The sequence below is a fragment of the Gordionus sp. m RMFG-2023 genome, chromosome 2 (assembly GCF_954871325.1).
Source record: "Gordionus sp. m RMFG-2023 chromosome 2, tfGorSpeb1-WG-v2, whole genome shotgun sequence".
Classification (NCBI taxonomy): Eukaryota; Metazoa; Nematomorpha; class Gordioida; order Chordodea; family Parachordodidae; genus Gordionus; species Gordionus sp. m RMFG-2023.
In genome coordinates, this window is record NC_088776.1 from 56436105 (window position 1) to 56457949 (window position 21845).

Genomic DNA, 21845 nt, shown 5'->3' on the forward strand with positions numbered 1-21845 from the left:
TTTAAATAAATCAAATCCTTTAGGTTGCGCCCCAAAACCTGTTTCAAATGTTTTAAAACTTTAAGGGAACCCTAATGATAAAGTTCTGATCATATTATTTATTTTTAAAAAAAACTTATCTAGTGTTTTTGGAATTAACCCTCTTTTATTAATGTTTTGAGCTCAGCCTTATGTAAATTTATATGCATTTATTTTAATTTTATTCTCGTTTTAAAATTCCTAAAATTTTTCGTTTCTTTTAAAAATTTGCCATAATTTCCAGTTTCAACACAAAACAATTATATGTATTTTTAAAATAAATTTACCAAAAAAATAATTTTTGTTTTTATAAAATCGGGAAAAACACATTCAAATGTTGTAAAATATCAATATATATTTAGTAAAAATAATATGACATATAATTTCATTTTAATATCAGACTAAATTCCATTATTTTTTTTAAAATATTATAAACTAAAAATTAAGTCATATATTTAAAAAAAATAATTTTATGGGTTTATTAGACAGAATAAGAAAATGAGGCTGTATCCACAGCTGTTACTTATAATAGGCAATAGCGAATTAAATGACAATCATCCAAAGTTTTTTGACAGTTACATTAAATCGTTATCGTTTACGAAAGGTATATCAGCTGTGGATTTTTACCATAAAAAATAATTTTGTAACAAACCGGGAATTTTAAAGTATTCTTAAAATGTGAAAGTTTATTCTACAATTTTTTTTTAAAAAAATACAATTTATACAATAAGTTTTTTTTGGGAAGAAGAAAAGTGATTAATCATCTTTTTGTGGCAGGCACATGAAGATCTTTTGCACGAAGTAAGTTATTTGCCCTAATTTTATTTTTTTTATAAATAATATTCAGTTTATTTATAAAATGTTTTTATTTCTTCTAAAGATTATACCGAAAAAGGATGCTTTACTTTACATGTATTTAATCAATCATCTCTTCAGATTCTCCAAAACAAAATACTGAAAATATAAATCATGCGATAGTCCTTAATATGATGTGTGCTGCCTTGGATAAAAAATGACTACAATATTTGAAACTTTTTTTAAAGCGGATAATAGAAACTAATATAAATTGAGAAGTTTAATATTTGAATAGGCAATGTGAAGTGCAAAATAACCATATTGCAAAACGATTAAACAGATAATCGATTTTATAAAATCTTTTATGAGATTAAATCATGGTTGGAATTGCTCATTAAAAAATGTTCCTCCCTTATTTAATTAAAAGATATTAATATTAAAAACTTTGCCTCATTGTATCTTTATATTTATCTCCCCTTCTCCAGGTAGGGTTTACTAGAATACATTCGTAAACAACCATGGCATGCACAAGATCATAATGCAACCTATTAATTATCATAAGGCGAAATTCTTATAACATATATTAATTTAATAATGTGAGGAATGAATAAATTACTTATAATAACTGATACACATCTAGGTTTGCTCTTCCAAACAACGGCCAGGTAGTAAATAGGAATTCCTAGCATGGTTATGCCTAAGCCTATACCGCAATCTCCAGGAGAAGTGTAGAGTGGTAGTAAAAGGAGGAAAATGCATATAGCTAAGAAAAATATTGGTAAGATGAGTGGTACCTAAAATTTTAAAATAATATTAAATACTTGTACTATTATTATTATCATAATAATTATAATATGCCAATTCGATCATTTTTTGGGCTACCATTTTAAATTTTGCATATTTTATTAGTACTAAATAACTTTCAAAAGGGTTTGACTCGTTATATAATACGCACAGCATGTAGCACGGATGCTGCTGTGAAGTCTATCACAAAATAATGTTAATTGAAATTTTATTTCCTTTTATACAAAAGGCGATTCAAAATTCAAAACGATACGTCTAGCGTGTGTACAGAAAACTGAATGAAGCAAATTTTCCGTGCAATATATGACCTATTCAGTTCGCGGGTGTAAGGAAGATTTCCAAAAATAACATAAATACAGGAAGTGGCATATGTCATGTTGGATTGAAGAGGGATAAATACGATAATTATTTTCGGAAATAATCGAGTTATTTTTAACACCGAATTTTATTATAACAATCGATATAATATCACAAATTTTTCTGCTAAAATAAAAGTTATTCAAAAATCATTTTTCTATCTTCAAGAAACGAACTTGGGGTTTTCTTCATTAATTTTATTTTAGTAAAAAAAATATTTAACAGAATTGATATTTCTCTTACATTCTGATAATACTTTACACACTCCCAAAAACAAAATAATAAAATTTATTTAAACTTAACTATAGATTATGGTCTTCGAATTTAATCTATATAATTTGTCCAGTCAAATTCTGAGATAGATTTAGAAATTACTTATCCCCATTTAAATGTTATATGAGGTAAATAAATTTTTCTTTATTTTCTATTAAAATTTTGTTTTTCTAAACATCATTTATATAATTTATCAGTTATACCGTGATAGGTCTGTACATATCGGGTCGTTTCCATCTCAAATACAGTAAAGCAGAGATGGAGATCGCGATGAAAGATGATTCGACAAAGCCAGCATAATTGATCAAGGCTAAGATGTTCGTCGAAAGGCACATGACCGACGATAGGATACCCTGAACAATTTATATATTCGTTAAAAAAAATAGTAAATAATAATTGAAATATTTTTTAAAAAAGGTTGATTGATTTTACACTTTAATTTCAATTTTCGTATCGGTTTCGGGGTCCCTGCTTAATACGTTATTAATTACAATAAATAAACTTAGGAGTAACCATTATAGAGGTGTAGACCATCATAAAATGTGGTAATCTTTGAGGGTTTCAAAACAATACATAACTCACCCCCCCCCCCCAATTTATGCAATTTTTAAAGAAAAATCAATGAAAAGTTATCCGACAGTTAAGTTTAGGTTCATGCAGGACTCTGGAATATCATACGTGGCCTCTAAAGCCAAGAAGATAAAAGTCTGCCCATTTTCCTAAAGCCCATGATATAAAAATTTTAGGAGTAACTGTCATATGCATAAACAAATGAACAATTATTTTAATAAGTGTAATATACAATATTATTATGTTTAAAATATTTACCGTTAATATGAGTGAAGGTGTAGGACTGAATTTGTTCATACTAATCATGGCTAAAAAACCGGGCAAGTGTCCCTCCCTCGCGCCCACGAAAAATAATCTTGTTTACGTTATATAAATTTGATTTATATACTATTTGATAATATTATATATATATCACACTACTTATTTATTTTTTTCCCTCTTACTTTACTTTCTCGACCATAAATATCTGCGAGCTCGTAAAACCGGTGTCGGGTTAAAAATCATGCCCGATAGAAAAAAAAATTATTTTAGCCAATAAAACCTTTTTAAAATATGGACCGGGTAGGAACGAGATTTCACCGCTGAAGACTTTAATAAATTTGAAGGCCCTTAAATAAAAAAAATATTTTAATTTACTTAATCCCTAAGAAAAATAGAAATTTTAATTTTACCAAGATAAAATAGAAAATACAAATCAAAATTAGTATTTACAAAAAGGGGAAATCAAAATTAATGTGCAAGAACCAAAATTTTGTAGCCACTAAAATTGTTTGAGTTTGGTAACCCAAAGCCAGTGCTCCGCCCGCTTACCGGACCGGATTCCATTACTTATGACGAAAGTTATAAATTTATTTATTTTAAACATATCTTTCTTTGATTGGCCAGGCCAAGTCAGGTTGAATAATTTTATAAATCGCTCATTTCTAACAACCAAAATCACTCCTATTATGCGGGTTACAAAATATATCGTTTAGGTATTTCATTTGATTTCATAATGAGCGCTTTTAAATATGGGACTTAGCTATACCCCCCCTCCACCTTGTGATGAAGAATAAGACAATGTTTTTTGAATAATACAAAAAAAACCAACAGACATTTTTCAAAAAGGCTTTAAAATTCAAAAAATATAGGATTTTTTTAAAAATATTTTAATAATGTAAATTTTTATGATTTTTTTTTTCCTTCACAAAAAAAATGATAAGTACGGACTGGGCCAAAAAAAGAAATTCGAGTGTCGGGCTGAAAAATATTTTCAAACACTTTTCATAGACCGGTTCCATCTCTAATATATTATAATATAATTTTTAATTATACCTGGAAGAAGCGAATATTCCCCCATTAAGTCCGCCAAACGTGGACGCGGCTACAAATATGGGCATTATCCAAGCACCTTTGCCCAACGTTTTTTCCCCGAAGGTCTTTTATAAACGTTTTTTAAAAAAATATGTAAATAATATTTAAAAAATCAACATCTGCTCTACTTAATAGGAAAAAAATAGTATGGCTTCCTATTTTTTTCAAAATTGTTTTCTTTTCTTTCTGGAAAAATGGGATGAATAAAAAACTCCTACTGAAAAAAAATTATATTGAAACTCCCATAATCAGCTGACAGACTTGGTAGCCATGAATGGTTAGAATCACTCCCTAGTCGCAAACTTGGTAATCTCTTATCAAACAAACAATCTAGAGTTGCCATTGCTTTAAGTCTAGGTTGTGACATGTAAAGCCACATGCTTATATCAAATGCAAATCACCAGTTGATTCAAAGGGTAGGCACGGCCTCAACAATTGTATGTACAGTCAAGGGCGACCCAGCGCCACACAGCAACAAACCATGCAATAAATCGAGGTTTAACAATCGCTAACATTCCGAACCATCTTGATCCCACATTTATCTTATGTAGTAAGATTTGATGGTATGACAACCATATTTTAGACCCTCGGCACAGCATTTATAGGGACTACACATTGACCTATTCATTCCCCTTAAAATTAACCAGCTAAACCACCCAGAAACAGAAAAAATCAATAAATACAAAAATCTTAGCAACTCTTTTTATTCCAATAGTCACCACTTAATAAACGGTTAAAAAATGTTGGCGGCAAAATTCGGTATTTTATAAGCGAAACCAAAAAATTATATATGTTAAAAATATAATTGTATAAATCCGTAGACTTAAAACATAGTCCATTGCTACACAATGCAGGGTAGAAATAAAATAGTTCCACATTAAAAAATTGTCATACTGGGCAGGCCCGTTAACCAGACATCCGGTGGTAACATCATCAACAGATAATATAGGTCTGATCCAACACGTGGCCTGAAAAATAATTAATGTTATATTTTTTCCAATTCTATGATGATTATAAAATGAATTTAAAATAAAGATTTTATTTACGATTTCTTCCCTTATATGCTTTTTTTGAAAAATAATTTTGCCATCGGACCTTGGTGGGGGGGGGGGGGGCTTGGACTTAAAAATTTGGATTTCGCTGATCTCTACTAAAAACGTATTTTAATAAAATTTAACATAGGTAGATTCCTTTTAAAAAAAATATATAAGTTTAAATGAGTTTGGTATGAAGCTATTCACCGACATCATGTAGTGTTGTTAATTTGCTTGGTCGTAAAATTTACGACCAAATTATCTGCTCAGGCCTGCCCTGAGCACGAACTCGGGGTTCAGATAAATGAAATGAAAAAATAAATCTCATTTACTAATCTCAAATTAAATCTTATTATGTTTTCTAATTAGTAATTAAAGCTTTGTTTATTATTTTATACATTAATTTTATTTTCTTACTTACCATTTAAATATTTGTTTAAATTGGGGTGCTTTTGATTGGAATCTGTTAAATTCACATTCACTTGCTTCATATATAACATTATCCTTAATCTCATGCAGTACAATCGGATGGATAGACTTAAGTACAAGCCAATGGCACAAAAAGCGAATCTACAGTCCTTAAATAATATCATGTGAAAAGAGGAAATTCAAAAGTTCCTTCTTCTTAAACCAATAAGAAAATCATTATAAAGTCTACAATAGATCATATCAAAAAGCATTCACGATAAATTAAAAACTATTTCTCATTTTATTTTTATTTTTGATTATACAACTGATGTCATGATCATCAGAAAATTAAAGGCTTTTTTGTCTTATTCTTTTTGGCTTGTTTATTATGAATTTAGCTATAATTAATAAAAGAAAAATTATCCCATATGACAATTTTTGATGGGATATTATTAAGTATTCATTTTTTTAAATTTTCTAATGATGGATGAAGTAGAGCACTTTAATTCGGTCCAAAGCCCCACCCTAAACATTTTATAACAGAATCGGATCGGGCTTTAATAACATAAAAAAGGATAGGCTCAAAAATATACAAATATTTTAGGCTTAGGTATGGGCCGATAAAAATTGAATTTGTAGAGCTCTAGGTAATAAATAATGCGCATACTATTTATAAAGTTTTATCGATTTTTTTGGAGGGAATATATATTTCGAGGAGGGGGGGGGTTCTAGTACGTTTTTCCCTACTCATTCTTGTTATATTACATCGAGACGAGTAGAATGATCAATAAATAAAGCGAATTTATGCTTACAACAGCCACGGCTTTAGAAGTTTCTATTTCGAAGGGGGTCATGACGGAGAAATAAGCAACATTCGCCAGCACGTAAACTATGGTGACCAATGGCAATGATATGTATATGGAGCGAGGCAGGTTTCTAAAAAAAACAATTGAAAAATAATGAAAATTTAAAAGGTATAAAAATTTTAAGGCTGCGCTCTAGCACGCTATTTCCTCTTTTTTTAAGATCAATAGAATGTGATTTTTATAAAGAAAAGAAATATAATGTAAAAGGTCGAAAATTATTTTTTGATTCCCATCTAGACCAGACAAAATCTATCATAGAATCCAAATATTTAAAAAAAAATATATAACTAAAGCTTAGAAATGTTTATAGGCTGGGTGTTTATGGTGATGTAAAATCTTTACATTTTAACCGAATTTAAAAAAAAGTTAACTCAGTATTTTATCCAGAAAAATATTACGCAATCCTGAAGATTTTCCTCATAGATGACAGAGATTTATTAGCATCTCGAGACTTAGGTAATATTTTTCTCGCTACAATATTGAATTAGCCATTTTTAAAAATAGGCTAAAATGGAGCGATTTTGCATCAATAGTTTGTTATAATAATTTCGCAAAACAATGTATTCATACATCTATATAGCTATAAAATTGTTGCGGGTGTAGGAAGGGGGGGGGGTGTGGGAATTTTGTTTTATTAGGATTAATGTGCCCTCACAGGATAAATTTCTAAATTTTTCGAAGACATAGCTTGACTTAATTATTATTTATTTATCTTTTAATGTTGGACGTCAATCATTTATACCTTCCAAAACACGCTCTGAAAAAAAGTAATAAGTTGGTAGGAGAAATAAATCATTAATAACCCTATAAATTAATCTTCGATAAGATCCAATCGAAACGATCACATGAATTTCAATGGTTATTAAAGATGGCGGTTGCGTAATCATTTCAATATGAGAGACTATTATTGCTAGTTTAATATTCCGAACCACCATTTTAATAATATAATAATCGAACGTATAATAAGCGAATAGCTATTAATCCATTTTTTGTAATATAACAATGACGTCGAAGAAGAGAAATTTTTTTCTAGTAATATATAGTATAGATATAGCCACTACTTACCAAATATATAATAAGTAACGGGTTCGCTTATTCCAGGATTATTTAACCGATTTTTTTTTTATTTAAAGAAGATAAAATATTATATTTTCTATTATAAAAAAAAATTATAATATTGTTTGATAAAACTTGTATGGATTTTTGAGTTCCTCCGTTACGAAATTCAGATAGTTCCTTAATAAATAATGATTACATATTTTAATATAAAATAATTCTTTCTATCTATCTCTATCATTCTTTCCTTCCTTTTTATCTCGAAATTATCTATACTATTATATAATTAATATTATATTTGTAATTCAATGTCACTTCTCGTTTCGCTTCTCTTGAAAAAAAAATAATTTTTTTCCCCACTTAAAACAATATTTATTTTAAAAAAATATATAATAAAATCAAATTATAAAATAAATTTGAAATTTATCCATTTTATTATTTTAAATTATATTTTAAAAAAAATATCATTATGTCATTTTCAAAAAGAAAATATGACAATTTCAATTTAAAATTAATTGCTAATAAAATAATTTAATATAAAATGATGTGAAATTTTTAAAAAAAACTTATATTTTTTCGAGTTAAATTATGTCACTAGAAAAAACGAAAGTTAATTATGAAATTAAAAGGATTGTTTTTTTAAAAAAGATAAATAAAATAAATATGTTTTCTTAAAGGCGTAAAAATCAAAAACAAACTAAAAATTTTGGTTAAAGTGTGACAAGAGATAATAATTGTATTAAAATTAGGATAGAAAAATGATCGATCATATATACATTATGGAGATTATGTATTATTGGCTGATAGCCAGTCAAAAATGACGGCGAATCAGAAATTTCCACTTTATTTAATGATAAATAATTCAGAAATCAGCCTATTCTTATGAGGTGTAAATCAGAAATTTACCTTTATTTTGATGAGAGTTGAATCAGATTACTATATATTTATAATCTTCAATAAGAATAATAATATATATTTATACCCTAATTTTACGGAGAAAATAATTAGTTTAAAAAAATGGAAATTTCACCAATTTTAAAAAAGTATATAATTGAATAAGAGTCTGTTTAAATTTAAGTGGGCAAAGGGTAGGGTTACAAATATCCAAATTTCAAGGCCCCTACCACCCATATAAAAAGAAACGGTTTGCAAAGAAATGAATATTTGCGTGTGAGAAGGGTGAATGGTTATCAATCCTATCTTTCCACTAGGATTTCGACATTTGGCAGTAAAAGCCAATTGAAAGAGAAAGAAATTTTTATCTCACGTTTTTATTATTATATTTTGCTCTAACTACGTCTACAGTCAGCGAAGAACTATTTGGTAATAAGAGGATATTTTGATCAAAAAATGAAGATATGATACCCCCCCCCCCCCCACACACACACACTGGATCAAAAACAAAATTTGTTTCCCATTCATTCAAATTGGGCTTGCTTTTAAATAAACCACGGTCAGTCCGGGAGCCCAATAAAAAAGGGCCCATTGGTTTCACTTTTTCATCTTTAATTTATCTAAAAAGAATTATGTTGTAAGAGAAGGGTTCAAGCAAATTAATTGCTTCATTAACCTGATTTTTTTTAGAAAATTGTTAAAACTTAAATTAAATATGTTGGCGCGTGTTTTAATTTTGAAGGATCTGATTTTGCGGGAACCATATTTTAGCGTGGTATAGAATTTATACTCTACGTATTTCAGAAAGTTCCCATTCTAAATCGCCATTTAATTTTTCTTATAAGAAATTTTTTTAAAGTAATATTTATAATAATATTAATAGATGCTAGGTAAACACACTTTTATTTAAAATTGAATTTTTAAAAAAATCGCTAAAATGGGGGAAATAATAGAAAGATTTCTTTTGAAAGAAAGAAAAAGAAAGAAAGGATATCTATATAAACCTAAAATTTTCGATATATTTTAAAAAAAGCGGGAAAAATGTATAGTGTAATTCTTTCTTTTTTGTTATCTTCTATATATAAATAAGAAAATATTTGAGAAAAAGTAATCAAATAAGTTAAAAAATAAAATTATAGAGATAAGGTATTGAAATAAGGTAGAATGAAACGATGTGTTAATAAAACAACGTAACCCTTGAAAATGAAAAGGGAAAATTTATTCGAGATTTTTCGATTATTTGATTTTTATTACCAAATATGTCAGTAATTAAAAATGATAATAACAAATCGATGATTGTGAAAGTTTCATATGAGCTACGTAATATTTATATTCACTTCCCCCCCCCCCTTTAAGATTCATACCTCTTAATTCATATTTCTATTGATTCCATTTTATTTTCATTATTTCTTCATTTATATTTTAAATCTATTTTTTTTCTTCTTTCCTTCTTTCTTTTATTAATCTTTACTTGGTGGTATACGCGGGCTCGGAGCAAGAGCTGACTGCATCGGTCAAGCCTAAAATTTGTGAGACCGTAGGGGGCATTCTACCTACACTATTTAATTTTTCTTTCCTACTATAAGCTTATGCTACACATCCGTTTAATCCTAATATTTTAAATAATGGGTTGAGCTTTCAGGCTCGCATCAATTATGGTTTAGTGTAAGTAACTTTATCTAAGTTTTATCCCATTGTATATATAGCATTGTATGAAACTAATCCCCCTTTTAACCTTAATTTACAATTCTTTTCCATCTTTGATTGATAACTAATTTTATAGATAATTAGTCATTACTTACTGACTAAATAAATAAACATCCATTTGGATCTATCAGTAGGATAGACTTTAATAATTCTAAATTTTTTTTATTCGTGCTGGGAATGATTAGAATCTCGGCAATTTTTTTTCCTTTTCGAAAAAATATAAATTTACGTTTTCCCTCTCGCGCTTATAATTTTTTCGCCTTCTTTAAAAATTCCTAAATTTCTTTCTTTTTTCTTAAATGCAATGTTTCGGATCGATTCGGATTCTAAAATATGAGTTCGGACCGGATTTGGATATTTGGAATAATAGTCTGATCGGGTAGGTTCTAGTATAATACAAAAGATATGTAGATAAGAAATGTTAACACATACCATCCGGCGTATGAGAATAGACCCGAATAAAAGGATAAGGCAATATTTCCGGGTTTTTTGTTCGTTCCCCTAAAGGAATTGGAGGGCAAAAGGTTGCTAACGTAACCTAACGACAAAAGCAACATAAAATGAAATAAAATTTAAAATCCTCCAGGAAAAAAATGTGCAAATATTTTATCGCACTTAAATAAATCAATTAATTTTAAAATGGGCAACAATTAATGCCGATTTTATTTTGTAATAATGTAAATTATATATGAATAAATTTTTAAAAAGAATTAATTAAACCTTTTCCCAAAAATACGAATCCGGTTATGATGATAACGACCAATGCCAAGAGCTTAGCTATTGTGGTAGAGTCTTGTACCCTGGTGGCCCATTTAACGCTGTAACAATTTAAGAAGGTCAAGAATACTTGTTGTAAAGATAGGGGAAAAAAATAATATATTACATTTTTATTTTATTTTTTAAAAAAAATTCTTTTCTTTCTTCTTTTCTTCCTTTCATTTTATATAATCTCCTAATTTCAACCAAAAAAATAATAATAGACCTTCAGACCGACACTTCTCTCTTACACATTTTGATTCTATCCCTCTTAAAACGTTTAATTGTATAAGAAAAGGTTCATGCAGTTTTTATAATTTATAATTTAGAAATTTATGTAACATGCGGATTTGATATTTAAAATATTAAAAAAAAATATTAACCTTTTAAGAAAAAAAGGAACTTATGGTATCATTTTTTTTTTTAAAAAAAAACAATTTTTATGCAATTACTTAATTAATTAGAGTGTAAAAAACCAAGGCCAAACTCATTTTAAATTTTCGTGAACAAATATTTTTAATAAAAATCACAAGAATAGTCAGGTAATTAGTATATTTTTAGCCGTCGTTTAAACTAATTTTTAGTCGGCTAAACCGAGTTTTTAGCTGAAAAATATCACTTTTGGCTTCAGGTTTTTTTCTAAAAAATATATAGCAGCTCAAATTTGAAAGTAACTGATTATAAATTAAAACGCTTTAAATGTTAATGGATTTTCGCTCACAAGTAATTTATATAATAAATTGTTATATACATTATGTTTGCGCCATCCATTTTAAATGGTTTGGGGAAAATTGCAGGGGCTCGAGCCCCCTAAAAAATTTGAATAGCCCCCTGAAGCAAAAAAATTTTTTTTTAATGGGCCATGCTGATATTAAATATCTATCGGATCGGTACCGATATTTAGATTTTTCCGGAAATATTAGATCGGGCCGATACCTGTAAAAAACCGACCCGATCTTTTTACTTTACTTTTCTTTTCTTTTTTTTGTTATTTTATTTTATTTTATGTTATGTATATTTATTTTACTTTTCTAAATAATTTTTTTAAATTTTATTTCTTTTTTAAAATAGATTTAGAAGTATTTTAAAAGTTTTTTTTTATAAAAATAGAGAGGAACATCCAAAGTTTTATTTATTTAAAATTTTTTTTAAATAACGCCAATATTGTATCTGAATTATGGAAATATTTTACAAAGGACAAAGATAATTTTGCAAAATGCATTATTTGTGGAATCATCTGAGTCTGCCTTCAGTACGGCAGGAGATATAGATATTCCATATCGTTGAAGCTTATTCCCAGAAAATCTAGAGGCTCTTATATTTATTGAAAAAATCTAATATATTATAATTTTATATATTAAATATTACAATTTTATAATTCCATCATAAAATGGATATATTATTAAATATATATATATTTTAACTATAGTCTTAATTGTAGAAATAAAAAAATAAAATTAATAATTCGATTTTTTGCATAAAAAATATTGATTTCTTAATTACATTTGGTTAAACGGGGGCGATTAAAAATCAGTAAAAATATCGGATCGGTATAGGATCGGTTTTGAAGCAATATCGAAAATATCGGATCGGATCGGTGAAAAATATGTGGATCGGCAGCCCTAGTTTATTTATTATTTAAGTTAAAAATAATTTTTTGATTGCTTTTAATAGGAGTCTTTGGAATAGGAAAATCAGTACATGAAACCGAGTCGAATCATAGAACCTGAACCTTTTTCGAAATTTAGGAACCCGATCTGGCAGTAGGATCCATTTTAATCCAGATTACAAACGCTCCGATTTTGAGTACGTTTTTTTTTCTGATAAGGATCAGTTAGATATCAGCTCAGGCCCAGCCAATATCGGTATCTGCTGCATTTTTGATTTTTTAAATGGTTCCTAGTAGATGACTGCTGTATTACTCTTAATTCTACAAAATCGTAATTTACTATTAATTTCTATTTATAAGCGGGCCTAAACCGAACAGCTGAACCTGGCCGGTCTGAACCCCTAATTAAAAAAATTTATTTTTAGAACCAGAACCAGTTTCGAACAAGGCAAAAATTTTGTCGGGTACAGATTCCCGGCTTAAAACCCTTTCTTTTTTTTAAAAAAAAAATTAAAATACATTATTCAACTTGACCTTTAAAAAAATATATTTTTATACAAATATTAAATCTTAAAAAAAATTCAAAAAATAAAATAAAATATGTTTTTAATAATTTTAACATCTTACTTACTTATATGATGATGTATATTATAATACCAAGAGTTGCAAAATTTAGATAGGGTAAAATTAAAAAAGGGGGGTAAAGAAAATATATAAATTTCTAAAATAAAAGATGTTTTTTTAATTAGAGTCAATTTTGAATTTTTTTTTTATAAGATGGAGGATAGGAATTATCGATTTCATTTTGTTTTGCTATAATTAAAAACTTAAAAGTAGTAAAGCAAAATCCAAAAAAAAACTATTCTCAGATTTTAAATATTTCAAAAAGCGAATGAATTGTTAAAAAGGTAATGATGATAAACTTTATTGAAAAATTGTTTTTTTAGTGAGTAAAGATCAGCAAAACCCGGCCAGACCGGTTAAAAAATATGTGCGAGTTGTCCGGGCCGATAAAAAATTAAGAAAAAAAATCTTGCCCAAACCCTTTAAATTTTTCTTACGAATTTTCAAGCCTTCATATTTTTTTTAAAAAAAATTTTCCCACTGACCGAAATAGAAGTTTGAAGAAAGATGACAAAGAAAATAAAGAATTTTTTTAATTTTCATATTTTTGATTGAACTTCTTGCTGGACTTTACCTTTGACTTTGATCGAAAATTTTTCTTTTCTTTTTCGATTAAACACTTTTCCTCAATTTGATTGGCCCTTTTTTGATCGGACTTTTTCTTTTTTGATTGAGATTTTTCCTCTTTAAAATGGGAAGCCTGGTTTAAAGAACGGTTCCAATTCCCTTGCATAGGGTAAGTGGGGGAGCCGAAGGCCCCCTTATAAACTTTTATATAGAAATAAAACCTACGCTTTTAAAAGTAAGGGGAATCAAGAGTAAACATATCAGCCCCTACGGAGGAGCGAACTGATATCGGTTTTAGGCTTAAACCTGGAAACTGAACGCTAGACGTTAAAAGGTCTTCTACAGCTCAAATCGGGTGATTAATCGATAACACAAACACTGTCTTGATTATCTGGACATAGTTCAGGGTTCAAAAATTTGAATTGTTGGACCGAAAATGAATCGAACAAGGACCAATTTTTTAGGATAAATTTAATTATCCCACAACTTCCCTTTCCTTATTATTGGGGAACTGCTTTCTCTTACACATTAGGTTGTTAATGCATTGTATCAATTAATTTTTTTTTTAAATTTAGAAGAAAAAAAAATCAGTTATACTTTTCGGTAATCAATCAATAATAAATTAATATATGTGATTTGATTATGATCACCAAATTTTTAATGACATTCTCATTTAAAAAAAAAATTGATTATGAATTTATAATTAATCTTACAACAAATTTAAATATATGACAAAAAAAGGGGTAAATGAAATTACCCTTATTTATAAATTAATCATCTTTGTTTTATCTGAAAGTTAAAGGGCATAAGAAATACAAAAACATTTTTGTCATAACAAACTGCAAAAAAATAAAAAATACGTGAGAAAATTCAAGAAACATTTGATGGGTGAGGATGGGGAGGAGGGGATTAAATATTCTCCAGCTAGTTTCGTTGTGGTGACGACGTCTAACGTGTATAATGAATTGAAAGAAAGGTAAGTAGGAAATTTATTGAAGAAAATTGTTAAGAATGAATATCAATATTTTTTTAAAAAGCCTAAAACCAAAAGTGTAAAAGAAAGATGCTATTCAATGTTGTCCCAGATTAATGCCCATTCCGAAAAACTACGGCCTGATTATATGAACCGGGGCATAAATTTTTTTTAAAAGATAAACCCGATCAGGTCTAAAAATATTTTTTTAAACCAACCCCAGGGAAGGCCTTAAAATTTTGAAATCTGCAGGTCTCTTGAACACTTAAATGAGCTGCCATGTTTTTTTTAATGATGCTTAAAAAATTGAATTTGTAGCATTTTTAATTTATAACCTTAACATGTGTTATTTTTAGCTTGAATTGATATAATTTTGTTCCTTAACCGCAAACATTTTAAAAAATATAATAAATATATATAAACTAAAGAATAAAAAAGGTGAGACTTACGTGTACAGGCTATAGCCACTAGTCGAACCGCGTTATCCGGTACCAACGAAGCTGGATCTATATCGCCTCCACCCAATGGCACCCCGTTCGGACCGACCATAAGGGATCTTCTTATGACATCATCGGTCATGGATGTATAATTGTAGGTGTAATCCCGAACCGGGGGAAGAGTCTTGATGGGCAAATTCCTAGCGAACACGGGTTGAAGAATATTGTTGGCGAAGGTAAGCGCCGTTATAGCGTTACCCGTGGGCATGATAACAACGATGGCTACCCAAAGGTAGAGGAAGGCTGGGAGGGGACCAAAGGCTTCACGAGCGTAGGCGTAATCACCCCCAGATTTGAGAATGGATGTGCCAAGCTCGGCGTAGCATACGGCTCCCGCCATGCTAAACAAACCGCTCAAAGTCCATACCACCAGGGCCAGGCCGGCCGAGCCCGTCTCTTTAACCACGCCCGAGGGTGAAACAAATATACCTGAGCCTATTATGACGCCCACTATGAGGCCCACTCCGTTGGAGAGGTTCATTTCCTTCTTCAATCTCATGCCCTGACCTTCACCACCTTTCGCGTCGCCGCCTCCTTGATTTAAAGGTGTTGACCCGTCTTCCCTATTCGAGATAAAATCTTTATAATCGGTCGTTCCTTGGGGACTAATCATTGGATCAAGGGGTATCATGGTGGAATCGTCCATTTTACCGTTCGAATCGCCTTTATTTTATGTAGAGGTATATGGAAAATTAATTTTATAATATGAATGGATTAAAACGAAAATTGCGAATATAGTATCCGCAAATTTTTAACTTGAAGAATATTATTAATATTTTATTATTATAGAGTATAAACATCCGGCTTTGAGCTAGCTGTTCTTTTTTAGAATAATTTTGACAACATTGTCATGTAGGTCACTCAAATAATTAAAGATGATATAATAAAAAAAAATTTTTTTAATTTTTGGCCTAGTAATTTAATATGGTTATAATTGACATTTTTAATAATGTTTTAAGCTTAAAATACCATTTGACCTTACATTATATAACTCATTATTTAAATTTTAAAACAAGAATGATGAAATAATCATGAATTTTACAATTAAAATATTTGAATAAGTGCTTTACATGTCATCAAAGTTATTCATTCAGAATTCGTTTTTTTTAAATAAATATGAATACAACTATACCGCATCAGTTTTCTTTTCGAGCGTAATCAAAGATTTGTTAAAATCATAATATGTACTTAGCGAAAATGCAAGCTCTTAGATTATAGTGAAATCTATAAATCATGTCAATTAGTGTTCCTGCAAACCATAAAATTGAACTGACTCCTGCGTACCTTTATTGAAGTATCATCAATATGAGTGATTATATAATCATTGGGAGATTTCTGCATCGACCGGGATATTTAAATACTGGTCTTGTTGAAGATATTTATCAGAGCACGGGCTTAAAGTAAATATTTTGGGGCTTTTGCAAAAAAAGAAAACAAAATGTTGGTCCTAACATTTTCACACTTGATTTCCAACTAGATTCAGCTTTTCGTTTTACGAAGTGAATGATTTTTAACGTTATTTTCGAATTTAATTTTTTAAAAATATATATATATATAAGTGTTTAGGCGCTAATGGCGATATAATTTAAAATTTATAAGTCAATTTCAAATCGTGATTAATATTAGTAATAAAAACAATTTTTCAATGTAAAATTATTCCATAAAAAAAACAAAACTCTCCCCTTATTATGTTTTTAATCAATTAACTAATTTATTTATAAAAATGACCAGGTTCATCTTACAACTTAGTATAGAAAACAATAATTTCTTCATACCATCCTTTGAAGATTGAAATATCGATCCAAACCTGGTTTTCCCGTTAAATATTCGTTTTTACGGTTTTGTATCTATCTGATTGACTTCTCATTTAATGTTTCGAGCTGTTTATTTATTCTTAAAATAATGGCAAATTTTATTTAGTCAAAAAGTGTTTTTAGCCGGACACCCAGGAATAATTTGACTGGTAATCCTACCGATTGATGAGTTTTCTGAATTTCTTCATCAAGAACTTTATGGGGTGCAGAATTCCGTTATGATATTTGGATAAAGAAGCAAAAGTCATGCTATATGGCTTGGAAAGTTATAGCTAACATTGTGGAACACGATTCGAAATATGTAGCGAATTAGCCAATCTGGTGTCAATTCTAATTATTCGGAAACGAGCGAGATCTGCTCACCATTACTAGTAAAAAAAATTACTTCGATGGTGTTCGAAATTATCAGCATAGAATACGAAATAACTCATAAAGAAAGTTAAAAAAAAACAATATTATAGCTAACTATTTATCAAGAAATCCAATTAAAAATTGAAAATAATAAAATAGAGTTGAGAGTACAAGAAACCAAACCTACAATGTTTTCGGTATGTCCATATTAGATATAGGAAACGAGACATCAAAAGACCGAATCTTATCGGAAATAAAATAAATAATGTTAAATTACTTATCGTTCACAGAAACAGAGGCTTAAAAACAATCAGCAAGACAAAAAGTAGGGATTAGATTGGAGGATGGAGTATTATTTAATATCGCGGGCATTGCACATCATGCACCTAGTGCATACCCTGAATAACAACGAACAGCCGTTGCTTGTAATCATATGGTACCCAAGAATGGACCAAGATATAGAAAGATTAGTAAAAATATGATACCATAGAATACGCCAAAAATAGCAAGGGAGATAATCTATATTTTGCGGGATATGTAGACTCATACTATTGAATATTAAGAGTAGGTGAATTATCCAAGTGAATTGAATTGGACTATTTAAAAGAAATTTGAGACCATGCCATACCCTATTAAAAAGTTTTGAAGCGTGATTTTTGCATGGTGTACCAAAGAAACAAGATCCCGATAATATGGCACATTTAATAACCATAAATATGAAGATTTTATTCAATAAATTACGCATCAGAAAGGGGACTTACTACTCCGTACAACCCAAAGAGTAACGGTTTAACATGAACGCAACGCAAACGATTATCGATATCCCAGAAGAAAATGCACTAAGGTGGTATTGTCCATTTACCGAAATTCAACTAAACAATCGATGGAATATCAGCCAAATTAGCCCTGGGTTGACAACTAAAAACAGTTTTTAGCTGCATATATAAAACATCTTTTTATTGGACACATAGAAACATCAAGTGATAAAAAAACGAGCATTTTATGATATGCTTTTTAAAAAAAAAAATTTAAAATAGGGAAATATATAGAAGAACAGCTAAATATTTTTTTGTGCTCACAAATCCGGATATCCCTCAATGTTAAATTTAATTTAACCGGAAATTATCATATTATGAGTGAATTACTTATAGTGGGAAAATTTCAGACAACTGTAAAAATCGAAGGCTTACTATCCCTTGCACTGCAAGTTCTCCCGTGGACGACAACCTCGTCATAAATCTATCAATAACATTTTACTAGCCGCCCTCAAAAAAGTTAATATCCCATCTACCCTCGAACCAGTGGGTCTTTCAAACGAATACGCCATACGCCCGGATGGTATTTCTCTCATACCCTGGTCTAATGGTCTTCCGCTAACATGGGATTACACTTGCGTTAATTTGGTGCCAAGTCTAACCTCTCATTTTCTGCTATCGAAAAGGCAGAAATCCTTAAAAAAAATAAATACGCTTGCCTCGCCAACACTATGTTCATTCCTATCGTTACCAATTCCCTAGGCATGTTTGGAAACGAGGCCCTCAATTTCATTAAAATTATAGGAAAAAAAATGAGACAGATCTCAGGGGACCCCAATGAAGGATTTTACCTTCGCCAGCAGATTTCCCTAGAAATTTGCCGGTCTAATTTTTTAAGTATTCACTCTTCTCTTGGATGATATATACCCCCCCCCCCTTTTTTTAAAACCCATATATTTTTTTTATAGTCTTTTTTAATGTCTTCATAGATCATATATATATTATATATTTCTTTTTTTTTATATTTAATTTTTAATATATCCATTTTAATATATATTTTTTAATCCTCTGTAATTTTAATGAAAATCAAAAAATAAAATACAGTTTAATATAAAAAAAAAAAAAATTATTCTTAATTTGCTCAAAAGTTTATGTGGATAAAAAATAATAAGGAAAGCTACATTCATAATAAGGGCGATTCGCCAAGCGATACGAAATTAATCGCTAGCAAAATCACAGTTGACGCCATAGCCATGGTACTTTTTGAAATATAAGTAAACAGTAGCGATTTATCGTTCCGTGTAAATTATACCTATTTTTGGCTTGCTTTTATAAATTAACAGCGATTAATATCCCATCGTTTGAGCAAATTGCGATTACTACATATGCAGCGTAAGTACTGTACCCATGCTGGTATGCATTTCCGGTCAAATCATATTTATACTATATTGTATAAATATAAATGTGATTTGCTGTAAAACATTTACATATATTGTAACAACTTTCTTAAAAAAATTGTTTAATTTGCTGTAATTTTTTTTCTTAAATGTTATCAATATGTTATTTTTAAAATAATTACAGCTAGTCAAACAAATTTATAAGAAAGTTGTTATGAATATATGGAAATGTTATATCAAATCATACACACACACATACATATAATGTGTAATATATATCGATCCTCAAAATTTTGTGTGATTTCGAAACCGGAACTCAGTAAAATCAAAACAGGAAACTCTTTTTAAAAAAATTTAGGAAGCCATTTTTAGTTCATGTCCCACATTCTGAATATTATTTAATTCTTATTTAAAATTGAAAGATTTTACTCAGCCCTTCCTCAAGATATAGATTATGAATAGATTTTATTTTTATCTTTTATCATTGAGAAAATTAAATAGAATTTATTTTTGTAAAACTTGTCATTGTATTAAGAATAAGATCGAATTTACCTCTTGTTCAACTAGAAAAAGGTAACGACTGGACAAAAATATTGATGTTACAAATTATAATTATGATGATGCAATTGCATAAGAAAAATAATTTATTCTGTTTTAACGAAATAATACGAACCAACAAATTTTTGAATGCGATAATTTTTTGGGAAGATGTTAGTTATAATTGAAATTAAATGAAGGAAAGTGAAACGAAATTGTTTAAACTATGCTAGATTTTTTGTCCGAGAATCGATAATTTAATGATAATTAGTAATTCTGGTCGCGTGGAATAAATTATTTAACCATATTTAGCATGTGTCATAATATATTTTATGTTTTGACATAAGATTTTAATGGAAATTAATAAATTTTGAATGAGAAATGAATGAATAAGGAATAAAATCTTCAATTTTTTTTTAAAAGAATAATTTAAATATTCCAATGAATCGCTAATTTTATAAAAATTGTATTAATTTTTTTTTAAATTAATAATTTCAGATGAATTTTAAAATGTCTAGACCAGACATAGATTTAGATATTAAAAAAGTTGATTTCAAAAGCAGAAGATTTTTTATGAATGAATGAAATGAGATTATCCAATATACGAAGTCAGATTTTCAATTTTTTTTACCTTTATGAATTAAATATTATTTATTAACGCATTTTATATTACAACTTACAACGATTAATGAACTTGCAAACAAATAATATATTATTTTTAAAAATAAAATTCAAATAATAATAAAAAAAACTAATTTGTTTTTAATTTTCTGCTTTATTTACCTTTCTTTTTTTTTTATTTCCATAAATTTTATTAACAGAATATATATTTATCTTATTTTCTCTTAAAAAAGATTTTATTATAAAATTTATTGGTCTAATTAATTTAGCTTAAATAAATCTTAAAAATTTTGCGAAATGTGCGAAACTTATAAATAATATCATCAACCATCTTAAAACTTCCCCTCTAAATTTTTTTTTAAAAAAAATTAGAAACAATAAATAAATAAAACATACTTCATCTCATTCTCCTCCGTTTATAATCAAAATAATTTATTCATCATTTTTTTTATAAAAACATGTTTATTTATTTATTTTTTATTATTTTTTAACATTTCATTTATCCAATTATAATTCAATTAAATTTGTTTTTTGATATTTTTTTTTTAGATTTGTGAATATAAATTAGAAAATATTATTTTTTTTAAAAAAAAAAAATTCCTCCCTTATGTTTCACTCATTTATACGGGCTGCATTGATTTCGACTTTCGACATCTCTTTTGCTTACAAACGAAAATAGGAAAAAAAAACACATTGACAATTAGAGATATGCAACCCGGGCCGGGTTTATTTTTTTTAAAATATCGGGGACTGGGTCGGGCTTAATATTTTTTAATTCGTACCGAGTCGGGTCGGGCTTTGAAATTTTTTTTAATATATCGAAATTTATCAATTTTATGTTGAATTTTTAATGTAAAATAAAAATATTTGATTTTATTTTTTAGAAACTAGATGCCATATAACATATATCTTTTATTTTGAGTAATTATAAAAATTAATTTCTATATTTAAATAAATTCGGGCCGAGCCGGTAAATTAAAAAAATTTTGGGTTCGGGCAGGGCTTGAAAAATTAGGCCCGATGCAGATCATTAATCACAACATTCACATTGTCGTCATGGTATTACCCCTCATTCTTAGCTTGAATTCGCGGCCAAGTATATCAAAATACAGTATATTTTGTATGCTCTACAGCTATTGTTAATGAAAGGTTACCCTGCAAACATCCCATTTCGTGACGAAGCATACAAAATTTGCTCCATTTTTATAT

The 21845-nt window shown here is 28.6% G+C and overlaps 1 protein-coding gene across 3 annotated transcripts; it reads right to left on the reverse strand.

Annotated features, from left to right (window-relative positions):
- Positions 1–349: 349 nt before the first annotated feature.
- On the reverse strand, positions 350–20177 carry LOC135925444 (large neutral amino acids transporter small subunit 1-like). Of its 3 annotated transcripts, none has more exons than XM_065460769.1 (11): positions 20031–20177; positions 15114–15824; positions 10856–10981; positions 10568–10673; positions 7670–7714; positions 6425–6548; positions 4132–4235; positions 3076–3172; positions 2451–2600; positions 1430–1607; positions 350–833 (listed from the first exon to the last, which is right to left on the reverse strand). In XM_065460769.1, exons 2-11 carry the CDS (start codon positions 15805–15807, stop codon positions 775–777), a joined length of 1683 nt encoding a protein of 560 aa, XP_065316841.1. In that variant the 5' UTR covers positions 15808–15824; positions 20031–20177; the 3' UTR covers positions 350–774. The 3 variants fall into 3 exon arrangements, with proteins under 3 accessions (XP_065316841.1, XP_065316840.1, XP_065316842.1); XM_065460768.1 differs by having other exon boundaries at positions 19998–20161; XM_065460770.1 differs by lacking the exon at positions 20031–20177 and adding an exon at positions 15960–16035.
- Between the last annotated feature and the right edge of the window lie 1668 nt (positions 20178–21845).